The sequence below is a fragment of the Manacus candei genome, unplaced genomic scaffold, assembly GCF_025592945.1.
Source record: "Manacus candei isolate 608988 ecotype Guabito, Panama unplaced genomic scaffold, ASM2559294v1 h1tg000090l, whole genome shotgun sequence".
NCBI classification, from domain to species: domain Eukaryota; kingdom Metazoa; phylum Chordata; class Aves; order Passeriformes; family Pipridae; genus Manacus; species Manacus candei.
In genome coordinates, this window is record NW_026138138.1 from 623422 (window position 1) to 641284 (window position 17863).

The window sequence follows — 17863 nt, forward strand, 5'->3', positions numbered from 1 at the left end:
CACAAAGCCTTTGAGAGCAATTTTTATTAGGGTAGCAGAATGGACTTGCAGGAAGCCTATACCAGTACTCCTGGGTGTAGTTTCACCAGTGCGCTGCTTTTATTGTGGATGTTCAACTGCACGTTTAGAATTCAGCATGGCTTAGGGAACCAGAGAGAACAAGAGCTGGATTTCCTGAGTTAACATAGGACTTCACACTTGGATTTCTTCTCCTCAGACTTGAGCCACACAACAGTGTCAGATCCCTTTGTTCAGAGGCTGCCCCTAGACAGCATCAGCACTTGGGTTACACATCTCACAGTTTAGCAATTGGACTATGGAGAACACACCAAGAGAACTGATAGCAGGATCTGTCTTCCATGTGACCTCTGCAGCTGGAATTGGAATGGCTGGTGCAGCACTGCATGACTCGAGTTCCTTGGATCACACAGCCCTTCCCTTCCAACAGCATCCAAGTCACAGCAACGCAGACAGACGTAGTCTTTGACCTGAGAGGCTTTACAACCACAGAGTAACTACTGAGTAGCAATGAGGGCAGCAAACTAATGCTACAGTTTTGTTTCAAATAAAATTTAGAGAATGGTACGTTTCCATGCCAACAGACATGATCAAAGGTACAGTGACTCAGGTGATGTAGAAGTTACACACTTCAGTTTGACAGATAATTTGGCATTATTTTATTATGAATCCAAGTGAGCGTGAATGAAACAGAATTGGTACCAACTTTCTGCAAATGAAGACACAAAGCTGTGAAAATTTGGTAATAGTGCTCTCACAAGCCTGAAAACACTTAGGAAATGCAAGTTTCTGTAAATAAGGTGAATGTGGTTTAACTTTATTTACCTGCCAAAGAATCTGTCTAAGAACACTTAAACATAACATTTCTTAGCTCCCTAACTTATAAAAAAAATTACTTTCAACAGAGGTGAGGTACTGGGCTGTCATTGTTTACACTAAATCAGAAATGAAAGCCAGATGAGAGGGATGAATGAGGGAATAGCAAATACACAAGACATTAAAACCAAGAGAGACTTACTGCTTGACACACTAGTTCTGAAAGGTTGCAAAGGCAGAGGCTGTATTAAAACTGAATTTGAGAGTACAGGCAACCACCTAGGTGTCAGGGATTTTCTAACTCAGCTTCCTGCACATCAAAATGATATGTGCTCCCAGATGGATTTCTGGAGATAATTTGTTTGCTTAGTAACAGACCCCAGCTGGAGAGTAGGGGTGACATGGCAGTTTGACTGTGTGGCAGTTTGACCATGGAGCTACAAATCACACTGAACTGGGGAGAGAAGGCAGGTGAGAAGCAGCAGGGACACAGCCAAGGATGCTCAGGTCTGAACAGAAAGGGCTTCCTTCAGCATGCGTAGGAGTGCCCCAGAGCAACTGGCAAACAGCTCTGCCTGATTAAGCCACAATGCCAGAATGACACTTGAACACTCACTGAATCACCCAACCAGTGTGTTTAAACACAGGAGCAGCAGCAGCAAAGCACATTCACACATTATTATTCAGCCCTGTCCTTGCTCCAGTGCCGGCAGAACCCGGCAGCAGAGGGCCTGGGAAGGGGCACAAGTGCCATCCTAAAAACACAGGTGTTTCTTATGCATTCTGATGGAAAACGTTCAGAGATGACAGCAGTGCTGTCAGGTTTAGTTCTTTAACTCCAAATGAACATCTCCGAAATACCAACTTTAAATTCAAAAAAAGTTTATCACTTTGGTACCTCTTGGTCCTCAGTTTCTAACACTCTCCTGGATTGGTTGCAATGTTGTTCTGTGCACATTCCCGCTGCTCTGCATAGGTATTAAGGATAGAAGTGAAGGAAATTCGAAATCACATTCCACTACTTGTTTGCTACAGATATTTTCCCAAAGTATTCCAAAAGCAGAACATAAGCCACATTCTAATTCAATGACGCACACAAAAACTTGGGTTTCCCCGTTTAATAGACACTGGCCAGATTTACATCAGACCCAGACATTATTTCTGATTGGTTTTGTAGGGTTGGGTTGTTTTTTGTTTATTATGTTACAAACTGAAGTTCAGGGGAACTTGCAACAAGTCCCACAAAGCACAGTGCAACATTTAAAAAGAAAAGTAAACGAAACTGCCAAACACTCAATCATTTTCTGCCAGAACTGGGATATTTTTCCTAAGACATCACTTTGAGGAGGGGGTTTAAAATTCAGTGAATGAACTCAAGATAGTGGGAACTCCAAGGAAAAATAAGAAATGACAGCCACAACCTTTTCAATTTAAGGGCAGAATATAAGTCTAAGATATTTTTGATAAATTCTGACAAGAAAAAGAAAACAGCGTACTTTAAAGTATATTGAAGCAGTGATTTTTAAACAAAGAAAGCAGAACTAGAACATCTTAAATTTTAATCCTTTCTTTACAGGTTACCTAGCCCACTTTTGATTAAGAAAACTGTAGAAAGTTAGTAACAGCCACAAGTTCACACCGAAAGGTGGCACTTGTCAATTTTCCATAGAGTCCTGCTTTACGGGGTGTCTCAAATGCACTGCTCCGATCTTCTATCATACGTTGCTGACAGCAGTTGTGTCAGATTAGTCCACTGGTCGCTTTTCACCATATTTCTTTGTAAACTCTTCAGCGTTCTTACAGAATTTTTTACGGTCCTTAGAGTATTCTTCAGCTAGGTCAGCCCGGAGGGGGTGCTCGGGCTGTGGATCATTCACCAGTGCTATGAGGGACTGGATTACTGTCAAAAGAAGTATAGAGACCATCAGACACTAAGATGGTTAATTTTTAAAAATCAAACTATAAGCAAAATTCCCCAGTAAGAAAAGAGCTTTAACTGCATTTAAATACATCCCCATAAATCTCGGGCCTTTTCAAACGCAGGATATGAGTAAGCTGGAGCATTATGCCAAGATTTTGTTCAGTGACCATGAATGAACACCAGAAAATTGTATTTGTAAACAAAATCAACATGAATAGAGACCAAAGTGCACTACAAATGATTTCCCATAACTGGCATCCCATCTAAAATACTCTCCTATGGCTCAAAAAGAATCAAAGTTCCCAGACAAATTCATCTAAAGGGATTGGGTAAAGATGGAATTTCCACCATGAAGCATTTTTCTCAACACCTGTCACAGTGATGCAGTTGTGACTGGGCCTACTTCCGGAAACCCTTTTTTCCAGCTTTATTTCCCTATGACTCTTAATTCCCCTGCGAACAGCAGGTAAGCCTTCCCTTTACTCTCATAGTTCTTGACCGAGGCAGCCACCAGTAGAGATGCACCAGGCAGACAAAGGGGTGAGAGCTGGAAGGGGCCTTTCTCCCCTGCTCACAGCTATGTCACCGAGGAAATGTCATTCCTCAGGAAACAGAAATGCCCCTGACATTTACACAGTGAGCCTCACGCACCACAGTGACATTTACTGCTACATTTTCCTCACACATTCCTCATGGCCACTGAAAGCTCACAAGGATGGGGAGTTCCCCTGTCCTGTCACTCAAAGGTGTCCTGGGGGCAGGTCTACACGAAGAGCACCTCCCTGGCCAACAGCTCAAGGAGCACGAGCAACATTTGTTTGAGGTAAGTCTGTGCTACTCTGAGTAAGACAAGGCAGCACTCCCAGGGTTTTTAATGTGAGTATAACAAACCCTCTTCACTTCATGTACTGCACACCAAGGCCAGCTGCTTCCTCCTGAACTCACTTCCAACGCTGACACCTGCCCCATCCTGCAGAGGAGTGTTCCACAGCTCAGCCGCGTGTGTGTGGAAAGGCAGAGTCCGTCCTTTGTTCTGAAACATCTGCTTAGCAGTTCAATTGGGTTCTCCCTTGCAATGCAAGTTCCTACAATGCTTATCACTCCAGCAGAATCAGGAATACTAGAGTGGCTTCTTTTGGAGCATTGATCTTGTCAAGCTCATACTCTTTTCTACCCTTAGCTGACAGGAATGGGAACATACCTCAAACTAAATGCTCAACTCTGGACTGCTAAACAGGAACATTTCTTACCAAAAATCCCGAGTTGAAACTGCAACAAACTATCTAAGGAATGTAGAATTGCTATTAGCTTCCTTCACAGTAACTCACCAGTCCTGGACTTACAACTGCCATCACATTACTGACTGCTTATGAAACCAGCAGCAACACTGCATGGGACAATCCCTTCTCATTGAGCAAAACATGCTAAAACACTAGAGGGAAAATGTGTGTTCAATAACCTTAAGAACACAGTAAGAAACACACATGCCAGAAAAAGTCATAACAGAAACTGCCTCAATATCCACAGCATTTAAAAACTATACTGTCATAACAGTCTTTTTTAATATTAAGCATAAATAAATAAAAAAGTACAGCAGTAAGATGCACATTTAGTATGTGAATGAAAGGTGAGTTAATGATTTATGATGAACCTAATCTCTCCACTTTCTTGACACCTCACTAAACAAAACCAATCACTTTGATGTTGTGCTAATAACGTCACATTATTTCATTGAGAAAGGCCCAAACAGCAAACAGACTGAGGGTGATTTTTTAGTGCAGAAGCAAAAGGAACAGGCATTTAAGCAGGGCTGTAATAACACTGTCACAGGTTCATACAGCCATGTAGGAACAACAGATGCTGACACTGAAACAACTTTTTGAAGAACGAGTTAAAAGACAAATGAAAGACCATAACACAGCAGATCATGAGAGATTTGCATTATTTCAAGCCGTATCAAATCACTGAACCACATAGCAGATTATAAAATATACAAACCCTTGAAGTATTAGACCCTTTCTTTCAAACATCCAGAAATGTACTGAACACCTCTGGATTCTAAAGTCACTGTTTAAAAAGAAACACAAAATAACCCCCGCACAAACTACCACCAAAATTTTCAAGTATACCAAGGACACCACCTTAATAAACTCTTCAGTCATGAGGAGTTTTGTGGTTCCCTGGAGATGGAAATGGCACGTGTCAGTGCCATCACCTCACATGCCAGTAACAAAATGAGATTCCACAAGTTTTGCATACCTCATGTGATTCATGACACAAGCCTTAGAACAAATACATCCCAAGAGCACCAGCAGCTGACAAGTTGACACATTATTAGCTTTAAACACACTACGAAGTTTCTCCATACCCAGTTCTCTCTCCACATGGAGTCCTACCTTGGTCAGTTTTGGTTGCTGGCTTCCAGTTTTCAGCACTAATTACTGGCAGACAAACCTGGCCCTTTTCATCAATGTTAGGGTGATAGATCTTTGTTTTAAAGGTAATCTTAGGAGGTTTGAATGGATATTCTGCTGGGAAGTTGATTTCGATTCTGAAGGCTCCTTTATCATATGGAGGATTGTCCTGCAATAAGAAGGTGGAATGTCAAGAATGTGGCACATGTTAATGGACTCAGGTAAAAAAAGCATGCTCCAGACTTGGATCTATCAAATGACCTCTTTGAAAGGCACTTTCTTCCAACATGTACTGCCATGTCTGTGTGTCAGGAAACATCAAAACCTGTTTGGGGACAGAGGCAATACAACCTGTACGTTTGCATCCACCCTGGGAAAAACAGACTGCCATTGTCCCGCAGCTGGCCGACACTTCTACTAGTGAGAAGGCATCCAACCCCATTTACTCCCAACTCAAGGCCCTATTTAACAAGTAGTTTTATTCCAACTCTGTGTTTCAAAAAACATCGTAAACCCTTTCCAAGACACAAACAGGAAGGTTGACAAGGGAAATAGGTTTTCTGAACACAGTTATTTTGTATGTCTTACAACATGGTGGCATCAGCACCAAAGCAATCCGATTTGTCAGATCTCCCTAAATGTTCTGAGAACGTTTTTGTGCTGACTACACAAAAATCTGCTGAGCATTCATGGGTACTAAAGATAGATATTCACTGCGTCTGCTGATGAGAACATTCTGAATTTGTGTGCAGTTTTAGCACCCACTGTTATCAGATCAGTTTTGAAGAAGCATGATGAGAGAACTGTGAAGTTCTCCATGCTGAAAGAGAAAAAACAATGCCCAGAATCTCACTTAGAAAATCTGTTAGACTATTGATACTGCTTCAGATACTGACTGCAGAAGGGAGGCAGAAGAAAAATAAATAAACCATTGCTACATTTAAAGCTTATGAAAATACTGTTCTGCACTGAAAACAGTAACTGTGGAATGAAGCCTTTTCAAACATGCTGGGAACATGAATCAAAGGATGAGTTTCCAGTTGGTGTAAAGTATACTCACACACATTCTTCATTAGCAACCAGACCATTCCCTGCAAACCCACTCCAGGATTTACCAGTACTGGGGGGCAGGGAGTGTTGTATTAAAATATTAGTCAACAGAAAACATTTAAGTTCATCCATATAGAGAATCTGGTTGTGCATTTGTAAGAAATACAGCACAATTTCTGCACCCAAGGGAAGAAGTAACTACAGTGGCTTTAAAACCACTTTTTACCGAAGCAATCCTAAAAGCTTTGGAAGTTTAACAAATAATTTTTGGTGGTGGTGACAACTTCAGCAGTCAGTGCTCTCTCCCCCCACAGCTCACTTGTCCTTGCCTCCATCACAAGCTCTAATTTGTGAGGATATTCAGTGAACTGACATGGGAAGTGACCTGCCTTAAAAACATCCATTTTCTTCACTGTACCTGACCAATGCATTGAAACAAAAGTGTATGTAGACTATTCAAGCAATTAATTTCCAATTATTTGTTATATTTATTTTGACACTGACAAGAGAAATAGAATTTTAAACACCAAAACACAACTTGCATTCTCCTGGAGTATTTTTGTTCTGTAAAAGTTTGTCCATAGCCAGCAGTTTTGATTAAGTGAAATGAAATTCATGGTACATCATCAGTACCTGTTACAAGAATAAGGAGCCTGGGGTAGAGATAATCTTGTTTTGATGTTGAAATCAAACAAATAATGTACTTTGGCCACCCAGAGTACACAAATTACCTTATACTACAGTTCAGAACAGGAAAAGAAGTTGACCAGATACCTTCAATTTGCTTCTCAATTGAGTGAACACCCTTAGAAACTGATAGTTGTACCGAAGAGCAAAATATGTTAGAAACAAAAGCTTCTAAAGCTTTACAGTTCACCTTTACATTACCTTTCACATTAATTCTGTATGAACACAAAAATATTAACCTTTATCTTTCACACCTTTATTAAGCAGCTGACCAAAGTAATGCCTAGTTACAGAGTTTAATAATCAGTAACTGGTTACTCCTACTGAAGCGTACTTCATAAAACGTTAAGCAAGAACATTTTCTAAATGCAAACAGCATGTGAAATTTCAAAAGCAAATACTCAGAGAAAAAAACTCAAAACTTGCAACCAGTTTGTGTGTTGCATTTTTGAGCCATCAACTCTGGTACCAAAATAGCTGAAGAGGTGTTAAGACTGAAACATCTCCTATAAAGTATCCTCAGAATAAAAACCTATACTACTCTTTGAATGCATACACAACATTAATTACTATAGGAAGTATAATTTAATTACAAAATTCTCCCTTAACTATGCCAGCAGTGAATTTAACTTGAATTTAACTTCTCCTGTAACAGGGCATATTACAAACCAAAAGGCAGGTCTGGAGCACAGTTAATTTCATCAACATTTAAAGATTTGTGATGCTTTGAATCTTCGCAAAACAAACAACTACACTCATACTCTGGTGAGCAGAAACTGTTAAAAATAGCTGCTGTACATCACACATTCCTAATTTAACAGGAAAAGCAAGTATTTTTGTGTTTTGCTTTATTAGTCACATTTACCGACCTTACACACTGCTTCAAAGTATTATCAAAGCACTAAACTGTTACGCATGAACCACAAACACCAGAGTGGCTGATTAAAGCAGTTGTTCCTCAGCTCTGTCAAATTTCAGTGTCCCATCCCGCTTGCTTTATTTGCAAGAGTAGCATCAACCACTCCAAGGAATCACTTGCTGGCACATAAGTAAACAGTAACTAAACGTATTCTACAGCATTTAAAGCACAAAGGCCCAGCCGTTATCTCAGCCTGTGCCTTGTGAATTCCAGAACAGCATCCGAGTAAAAAGGCAGAGGCATCACTACAGAGATGTCTCAAAGTCTTATGTAAATATTAAAAAGATAAACTTCCACTGGCTGGGGGGGCTTTTTGGCAGCATCCACAGAAAAGCAGAACTGCTGCCCCAGTGGCACAGCCCCAGTTGCTGCAGGCTTAGAAGCAACTCATAGAACCAAGGGAGGCATTTCCCGCTGCTACAGCCACAGCAGTGGGAAACAAGAGGTGAAAATCCAAGAGACTTCAACCAAGGGATTCAACACAGCAGATTTCCTGCTTTCTCCTTAGTAATAAATCCCTCTCTAATTGACTAACACAGTGGTTATCTACTTAGACGAAACATTCTCCATAAGAAGACTGTAGTGTTTATAAAAATATTCAATTTTTTTAAAATTAATTTTTTTGGCATTAACTAATGCCTAAATAAAGACATTTTCTTTTAAAGAGCTCACTTCTGAAAATACAAACCCCTTCCTTGCATCAAACTTTTCCCAATACTCAATTTTATCCTAGAAATAAATCTAGTCAATTAAAAAAAATGAATACTAAGGAATAAAAGTATTTCTTATTTTCTTTTTTTAATTATTATTTATGTTGATGTAGATTTTGTACTTTAAGTTTAATGTAAAAAAATTCAATGTAAAACAAAATGTAAAAACTTAATATAAAATAAAAGGTCATTTGCTTCCCTCTTTCAACACTCAGTGCCACCACTGAGCTCCAGTGTTGGACCAGGCCTACAATAATGCAGCATCCAGGGATGGATCAGAACACCTTGCAGTTACAGAAGGATTTTTCTTCAGGCTAGTTATAACAAACACAAAGTAACATTTATCAGACTTGGATAAAACAAATCACAGAAGACACTCAAAGGAAGATTATGCTCTTTGCCCCAGATTACACAGGGTGTCTGAAGAGAGACAAGATTTAAAACCAGGAGCACATTTCAGATGCTGCAGTATCACCTGTGTAAACTCACCTTGTATTTATTAACAACCAGCTGCTGCCCAAATGCACAACTGCGAAGGATAGGTTTTATAATAATAAAAAAGATATCCTTGTCAGGGTGCAGGAATTATTTCATGGTCACCAGCCGCACTACTAAACCGTAGATTTATGACATACAAATGATCCTCATTTTAAAGCTCATAAGAATAAGGAGTAACCTATACTCACAGGAACAATGAGCCCTTGCCAGGTCAATAAATTAGCTTCATCAACCTGGATATTACGGAAGTTTTTCATTCCACATTTGCGGATTTCTTCAAGCTCCTGAAAAGCAAAGTACAGTGTTAAGTGTAAGTTAATAACTGTATTAAGCAAGGTGCTCATATTTATTTTTCGAGATCCTTAGAGGTCAGTGTGGGTTTCTTTAATGTTAAAGCAGCTTGAGGTTGTAGTGGTGGTAACCCACACAAATAAGAAATAAAATTTTGCACTTGTAAAAACTGAAATTCTCTATGACAAAATATTAAAAAGCTTATTTTTTTTGTCAAGAAAACACAAAAATACCTTGTTATTAACAGGATTAGAGATACAACAAAGCAAAAGTATTAAAAAAGTACATTTTAAAATGTTTTTCTATCTCAAATGTAAATCAGTGGCTTTGGTAACAGACCATTGATAACACTGTGAAGTGCAGAAATAAAATGCATCCAAGGACTTGTCTGAAGGAGAACAGTGATTTGGAAAAACTATTTCGTAACAGTTTTAAACACAGATAAAAAACACTGAACAGGCCAATTATTTCAACTGAAAACAAAACAAATTCCTGCATGACCAGCTGAAATCGATCCAAATCCAGAAAAATATCAATCTAACCCAAACAAGCCTTGTTCAGACCAGTTACTTGAGAAGATTCAGGTTTCCCTCTCTTTGGTACCTCAAAGCTCGCAGTACACATTAAGAGTCCTCTCTTTATAGCTGTGTCACTCTTGAACAAGGTATCTTTCTGCAACAGTCAAACCATTTTTAATCAGTTAGTGATCCAGGTATGACCAAAACAAGTATTTCAGCATTTTTCTATTTAAAATTATTTATAAACCCTAGTGTAGGGACTGTTTCCTGGAGTATTTGGTAAGAGCTAAAAAGAAACACATGGTTTCACTTTTATTTCCCCCACAATTACAATCCTTTGCTGTTTAACTCCGCTGTTTTATCTCTAAAGAGAACTTAACTGAATACAAATTCAAAAGTCATCCACAGTCAAACATGGAAGTTTACCAGCGCTTTCAAAAGTGCAGCACATGCCTGGTGGCTGCATAGGTTAGGAAAAATGTTGCTTATACAGCAGCACTCATGTGCTCTGACAGTGCTCAGCTCTGCAATGAGTGCAGGCACCTTGCAAAATTAGGCTGGGTATTACTATGATAAAACCACCAACTACAAGCAAAGGCACTACAGACTGGAAAACAAAAACCACCACTTTTCCTGCTACTGTCTATTTTTTTTTTCGGGTTTAAGGTTTTTTTCCCCTAAAATAGCTCTATGTTCATATTGGATCAAATGCTTCTGCATCTGACTGGCAGATTTAATACTTGCAATAAGTTCTTGCATAAACTCAGCACAGTGATAAACTCTAAGGGAAATGAGATTTCCAAATGCACAGGAAACAAAAATCACATAAGAGCCACACATCAGAAAACGAACATTTACATTCCCACCCACCGCACCCACAAAAGCAAGAACATACTCCAAACACGGAAGTTTAACCTTGGAGTCTTGGACACTGAATTGATGCCCAACACAGTCTTCATGACACTAAAACTTACTATCCAGTCTAGACCCATGGATTAATCCCCAAATTCCACTGCTGCTAGATTTATGCAGTCACAGACAGTTTGGGTGGGTTTTTTTTTTAAAGAGGTAAGAGGATTATCCTATATCCTTAAAGCAGAAAAACATATAAAAGCTACACAAAAATAATCCCATGAATCATATTTATAGGGATAAGGAGCAAGCCAAAATATTCACAAGAAAATAAGCTTTATTATCGTAGCTCTAAGTGATGCTTTACCCTCACTGAAAGCGCAAATCCCCCCAGTGCCTTCCCTTGAGCGCTCCTGCACAAAGCAGCAGCTCAGGAAGAGCCTGACTGATCCCAGACTGACTCTGCCCCAACAGGGTCAGGGAAGTAACCTGCTCCAAACAGTTTTTATGCTCTCTCTCATCACACACAGAACTGTGAAGTCCTGGCAAACTACTACTCCATAGCATGTAAAAGGGATAAATTCCACTCCATACTAGATGTAACACATCAAACATTGGGAACAAAATAAACTAATTCAGCAGTAAGTATTTAAGCATGAACAAACATGCACAAATAAGCATTATCACAAGTGCCTTCACTCTAAAACAAGGAAAGGAAAACGGGTTTAGATTATTTTCTAGCTACTGTATTAAAAACATTACGCATATGATAGAAATCTCCTCCCATTATGTCTCAGTGGGAATGCAGATTTCATGCAGGAGCTTTTATCCTGGGTTCAGACCAAGCATTACGCTGTTGCTGGCCCAGAGAACAACTGTCCAGAAACACAAAAATGGGAGGACTGTGACTCTATAATTCAGGTATGTCATTAGGTTAATAAAACAAATTAGAAAAGCGTGGTTTCGCATTTCTGGAAGATTAAACACCCACGTTTTATAGTTAGATTCAGGTTAAAAAACTGGATGCTGAATTAAGAAAAGGAAGAATCCCATACAGAGATCATTACAAAATTGTAAAACTTTGTATGCAAGCAACAAAAAGTTTAAAATAAACATGCGAATAGCTCCTCATTTCCCCTCATGAGGGAATTAAATAAGAAGAGACTAAACAACAGGCCAAAAATTATCGAGGCCATCTTCCTCTTTAAACTGACATGTGAGGCCTTTGCAGGAAATCACTTCCAAAATCAGAGAAGTGGTAAATTACTGGAGTGTGTCAGGGCTCTATCCTGCCCTTCTCCTGTGGTTGGAGCTGACAACTGAGCCACAGACAGACAGGATAAACCTGGCAGTTCCATCCCTCACATGCAGGCAGGACTGCAAAGGTCATGGACAACCAAGCCACCTTAGCAGGGCACGTGCCTGAACCATGCACTTGTGACAGATCCCAATTTATATGAGAAATTACTTTTCTTATACTAGAAGCGTTTAAGATTTCATTTGTCACTCCAAATGAATCAGTTCCACGTCAGACTTATTTACAAAAAGCTTTTTTTTCACACTACTGTCCCCACAATCACAATACTACACAAGTCATTCAGGAGTGGTAAGAACTTAACCATTCACAATTTAAGGGTGTGGGGGGAGGTTGTTTTGGTTTTTTTTCTTCTGGCAACTCCCAAAGCCCATAATAAAGATTTAACTGCTTTAGAGCCATGGAGGCAGCCACAACTACAGTATAAATCTACGGTGAAGAAAGTGAATGAGCTAACTAAATACTTTCAAGCAGTACAGATTAAAGTTAACATTACATTTAACATGGGCTTGAGCAACTCCAAAGGAACAAAAAGTACTTTATGAGGTAAAAGGATACAATCCAGATATTTATTTCAAAATAATACTTAAGAGTCTAGGCAGACAGTAAATAGATTAATACCCTTTCTTGTCCTCCACCCCTTAATTTTGTCAAGTTACATAATTAAAGGAGCACAGGAGGAGCGTAAATAAAGGGTAGAAGACTGCAGTAAGAATTTCAATCAGTCTTCATTCCCCACTCTGTTATCAACCTTGCATGTGACCTTGCTGCATTGGCTTCCCCACTTACAAAACTCAAAGGTGTTACTTCACGAGGCTCTCTTGAGAAATGATGTTTGTAGTTTGGAAATGTTCAGAGAAAATGTTATACACAGCACGTGAAATGGATAAAACATTGTTCCAGAGGTGGTATTTGATCTTCAAGTATATAATGTTGAAGACAGTCACAAAAGTCCATGTTACCTCATATACAATGATTAAGGATTTGAAATTGTTATTTTCAATATTGTGTAATCATTTGTGCTGTTCAAATAAAAAATTAAATGTTTGAAATTAAAAAGAAAAGCAGCATCGGCTTAAAATGCCGTTAAGTCTTTCAAAAACCCTGCAACCATTTTATCCATGCATCTTTCAAGTTTTGGGACTTCTCTAAATAAACAAGTCAGATAGGAAAATGCAGTGAAGGCAAATATTTGTAAGAGTACCATCCTAGAATATGGGAATAAGTGTAAGAGCTCATACTGATTTCGATAAGTTCTGCATCAAGCCCAAAATGCTACTAAATTCACAAATAAAAACAAAAGTCTACTGAAATAACTAAACCATGATTCTCTAGTGTTTACAACTTATGTTTAAGTCTTTATAAATACATTCTTTAAAAGATGCCTGACAAAGCTAAACAGGCTCTAAAACATTGATCAGGAACTGACCAGTTTCACTTTCTGAATTTACAGTACAGAGAAGTTAAAACACCTAAAAATATAATTTTACCACAAAAAAACCCCAACACAAACCCAACTAAAACCCCAAATAGAATCTAGCTCTTATAAGAAATAGCAGTAAGTTTCCTCTACAAAATTACAACCTTGTACACTCACATCTTATTGACTGAGCAATCTACTTTTTGGCAAAGTATTTTCATTTGATTAAAAATCCTTTTGTCAATTCTCTGTTTCAGAAAGGGAAAATTAATCAATATTCTCACTTCTCCATAAGGACAATCATACATTGCTCAAAACTACATTTCCTTTGTTACTGAGAATGGAAATTTGAATCAATTTTGAACTATTTTTGAAATAATAAAGTTGTCTAAAACCTCTTTATTTGGGAGGGTTACAGTGTTTACAGGACCACAGCATCCTGGAGATAGCAGGCCACCTACCTGGGTGTGGCCTCATGTTTGTGTTTTATCATGGAGTGGAACAGTTGCATAAATGTTTGACTATGTAATTATGGAAACGGAGCAAAAACTATAAGATTAAAATAACTGTCGACGTATCTCACTTCATATTTACTCTTTAAATCTATTTTCAATTTTTAACACTAAAGATACTTTTGAACATCCAAAAACCAGGAAACTAAACCATGGATCTTACAGACTATAGGCAGCCACCATGGAAGGGCACAGCTCCACACCTGGGGCAGCACAGCCTCCTCCAACACCACCCAACACCCTGCGGAATGTGCAGCTCGGCATCATGTTACTACACCTGCAAGTAAGTACTATGAGTATCCAGCACCAAAATAGCTGCACCCTCTGCAGCCCCCCACTACTTCTCCACACAGCATTTAGCTACGGATCTCACATGGAGAACAGCCTGTTTTACAGTAGTGGGTGGCAGCTGTGAAAAGCCTTCCCCTGAAGTCTCCGGGAGATCTGTGATCCCCATCACACATTTGGAGACAATCTGCTTTATACAGGAAAGGACCTTGAAGCCTCGTACCCCCTTAAAAGAGAAGCCTTAGATCCTTTCCTAAATATAATCACTCCATATCTGCCTGTTTTAACCCTGAGAGATCATCCACAACAGAACATCTTTGACAAAGACTCCTTTATTCCCACCACTCACATTTCACAAGGAGTCAAGATTCAACAACTGTGGCTCTTTGGAGAGGTGTAATGGTGGCTCACAGATCAAACCTCCACTTCAGATGTCACCGGAATACGAGTCATTAGCAATGTTTATTTCCCATTTTTGCTAAGCTAGGTGTGCTCCTGGAAGGGCACACCTCCCTTGAGCTGCTGTGAATCAGGAGGGAAGACTTCAGTTAAGACTATTTGATGCTCTAAAGTTCAGCAAAAATAGGCCATAAATAAGCTCTTTGGCCTAGGGAATGTGATTTGCTCAAACACACCCTCAGATAACAAGTCAACCTTATTCTCTTTATAACTTGAAGTCACATTTAAAATTGAACTGTATGAGTACAATGACAAAATTTGTAATGCTTCTTTCACATAGGGGTTTGCAAATGGCTTCCCCAATCTGTAAAGGACATCCATTTCTACCTGCAGAGCAGAAACTAGACTCATACTTGCAGTTTTCCACAGGCAGACAGCAAGTTATTACGGACGTGCTGCATCCAGCCTCTTAGAGCCACAGTGGTTAATATGAATAACTATGATGCATGACACGAGTCCAGAAAAAATGCAGTACTTCAAAATGTTGGCAAGACCTTAAGGAAACGGGTGACCTACAAAAGGTTTAAGGTTTAGTCTCACTTATCAAAGACAAACTTGATATTTAGCTCAGAGAAAAGACAGTTAATGCTTATCCTAAATTATTTCAAACATAGTTGAGTGACACAGAGAAAACCCCTATTTCCTTTAGTTATAATCACTCATCATTCCAAGACCCTGAGAAAGACAGCCCACAGACTCTTCCCAATTGCAAAACTTCAACAGTGAATAACTTTAAATTAAAGTGGACCTGTGAATTTGGAACTTCAACAGCGATATTAGGGTGATACACAGGCGAGTTTGGACCTTCAAAGCATCATGCTGCAGCAATCCAGATGATGTCACTCATATGAGCTCTACTTTGTTCCTACTGAGATGAATGGCAAAACCAAAGCCATTTGGGCTGACTCGACTCTCCAGAGGCAGGAAAGGATCTGCTTATTTAACAGCCTTTGCAAATTGTGTGATAGAGCATCTCGCAGCTCTTGGGCCGCATAAAAACCACACACAGTGTGAACAACCCACAAATATTAGGGAATAAAAATGAAACTAAAAATGTAAGACGTAAGTTATGGATGTCTCTCTCCTTCCCACACCCCTCCCTCTGAGGAACAACTGCCACACCAATTTTCTAGAAAATATGGTTACACCGTCAAAAACCGTTTTTATTGCATTCTAATAAAAGATGAAAGTACTAACTAATGTTTCAGAAGTACAGTGAAAATGAGGAGGGGGCTGAAAAGCAAGAGGTACTGTTGATATTAAGAACAATTTTTCTTGCCTTTCAGATTTTTATTTTCTATTTTAAATTAAAGAAGAAAATAATTGTAAACATATATTCTCCCTATCAGAGTAGTAGTGATGTGCTTTTGAACAATTAATGCATTTTTTTCAGAAAAGGCAGAAAAACTGCCTTACAAAAATATAGAATTAAATGGCTGTTTACTATCTCAAACTAAGGGGAACCTTACTTGAGTATACAGCAACAGACATATTGATTATGATACTAAAGCCCTGACAAAACATAACAGCTATCAAAAATGAAATAAAAACCTAATTCCATCTTGCCAGGTTCCTTAGGGACAATTAAAGGTTTTACACCTACTGATTTAATATATATGAATGACACTGCAAACAATGAATCTACTATTTAATTTTTAAATGCTCTATAGTACATTTAAACTGACAAGTCAAGCCTTATGGAAGCGCTGCTGAGCTACTGGTTTCTTCAAAAACAACCAAGTTATAACGCTTATTTATATATCTGTACCATTAAGGAAATGCAGCTTCAGAACCTACCATCTACATGTCCTGGTGAAATCTCTGTCCTGTTGGGGGTTCACATCCTTGAACCCAGCTGTGAAACTGGTATTAATAGATTAAGTAAGTTTAATAGAACTGCCCAAGTATCTGTCAAATCCTAGTGCAGGGTTATGTTGCACCCCACAGGGGCAGGTTTTTTAATAAGGCTGAAACGTCACCCAAGAGTTACAGGATCTTTCCCCTCCATTTCCCTGGACTGGCCTGTAAAGTTCATTGATTTCCTCACAGGCACTTTGTATGCAAATCCTGCCGGGTATTGTCAGAGCATTTTACAGATGACTACATTTTATGCCACTACATCTGCGTGTCCTGGGCAAACCTCACTGCTCACAGTTTGTGATGTTATTATATACAGCACATAAAATAAATTTGTGTGCTTTGGGGGCAACGGTTACCATTTTCCTCCTAAGTCCCTTACTCCTCAAGCAAAATAACGTGAAACATAATCCCGAGCGGTATTTTACAATAAGACAAACGTGCTCTTGGTTAAAACCCAACCGGGGTCGAGGTTCCATTTCCAAGTACCATCCGCGGCTCAGAACAAATAGAGCGAAGACAAAAACGTTACCACGTCCGCCGCGAATAAGGAAACTTCTGAACCCAGGCCCACGTTTCAGTGCGATAAACTTCTTACTCGTACAAGGAAGAGGCTACTCTCCGAAACAACGAAAACGGAATTATTTCATCCCCGGGCGTTTGGGGACGGTTCCTCACCGGGGCGAGCGCGGCAGGAGTGGCGAACCCCCCCGCAGGGAAGGAGGAAAGGAGGGAGGGAGGCGACGGCGCTTCCCCGCCGAGCCCTCCCTCGGCAGGGTCGGCGCCCCCTCCCGCCACGCCGGGGATGCCCCGGCCCCGGGCGGCAGCGTTTCCTTCCCCCCGTCCCTTCCTCTTTGCTTAGTCACCGTGGAGCCCCCCGAGGGAGGGGGCCAGGGCGGCCCGCGGCGCCCTCCCAACGTTCTCGCCCAGCGCCGGGCGTTGTTCGGGCCCGCGGAGCGCTGCCAGAGCGCGAGGCGGCGGCGGGAGCACGGCGGGGCCCCCCACGGCCGCGGCCCGAGTGCCGGTTGCTCCCGCTCCGGCCGCTACGGTGCGGGGCGCCGCCGAGAGGCGCGGAGGAGGCCGGGGGGCCGGGGCGCGGCAGGGGAGGCGGCCCCGCGGTGTCGGATGCGCGTGGGGCGGAGGGGCGGCCGGGGGAGCCGGGCCCGCTCGGTCGGCGGCCCTGCCCGGCGCTGTTACCTTCATCAGCCTCCTGCTGGCCGCCATCTTGGCTCTGCTGCCGCGCCCCACAATGCATCGCGGCGCGGGCCGGCCCAGCCGCCCTGCGCTTCCTGCGGCGGCGCGCGCGGGGCGGGGCGGG

The 17863-nt window shown here is 40.7% G+C and overlaps 1 protein-coding gene across 3 annotated transcripts; it reads right to left on the minus strand.

Annotated features, from left to right (window-relative positions):
* Positions 1 to 7: 7 nt before the first annotated feature.
* Positions 8 to 17851, minus strand: UBE2L3 (ubiquitin conjugating enzyme E2 L3). Of its 3 annotated transcripts, none has more exons than XM_051767956.1 (4): positions 17743 to 17851; positions 9222 to 9317; positions 5152 to 5338; positions 8 to 2734 (listed from the first exon to the last, which is right to left on the minus strand). In XM_051767956.1, exons 1-4 carry the CDS (start codon positions 17767 to 17769, stop codon positions 2580 to 2582), a joined length of 465 nt encoding a protein of 154 aa, XP_051623916.1. In that variant the 5' UTR covers positions 17770 to 17851; the 3' UTR covers positions 8 to 2579. The 3 variants fall into 3 exon arrangements, with proteins under 3 accessions (XP_051623916.1, XP_051623917.1, XP_051623915.1); XM_051767957.1 differs by lacking the exon at positions 17743 to 17851 and adding an exon at positions 17412 to 17493; XM_051767955.1 differs by lacking the exon at positions 17743 to 17851 and adding an exon at positions 9928 to 9963.
* Positions 17852 to 17863: the final 12 nt, after the last annotated feature.

What these genes read in the sequence shown, in the direction of transcription:
- UBE2L3 (XM_051767956.1), bottom strand. Translation starts at nt 17,769, where the DNA reads ATGGCGGCCAGCAGGAGGCTGATGAAG. An exon ending in CCAGCAGGAGGCTGATGAAG is followed by an intron (nt 9,318 to 17,742) that starts GTAACAGCGCCG and finishes TTTGCTTTTCAG; the next exon opens with GAGCTTGAAGAAATCCGCAA. An exon ending in GGCAAGGGCTCATTGTTCCT is followed by an intron (nt 5,339 to 9,221) that starts GTGAGTATAGGT and finishes TTCTTATTGCAG; the next exon opens with GACAATCCTCCATATGATAA.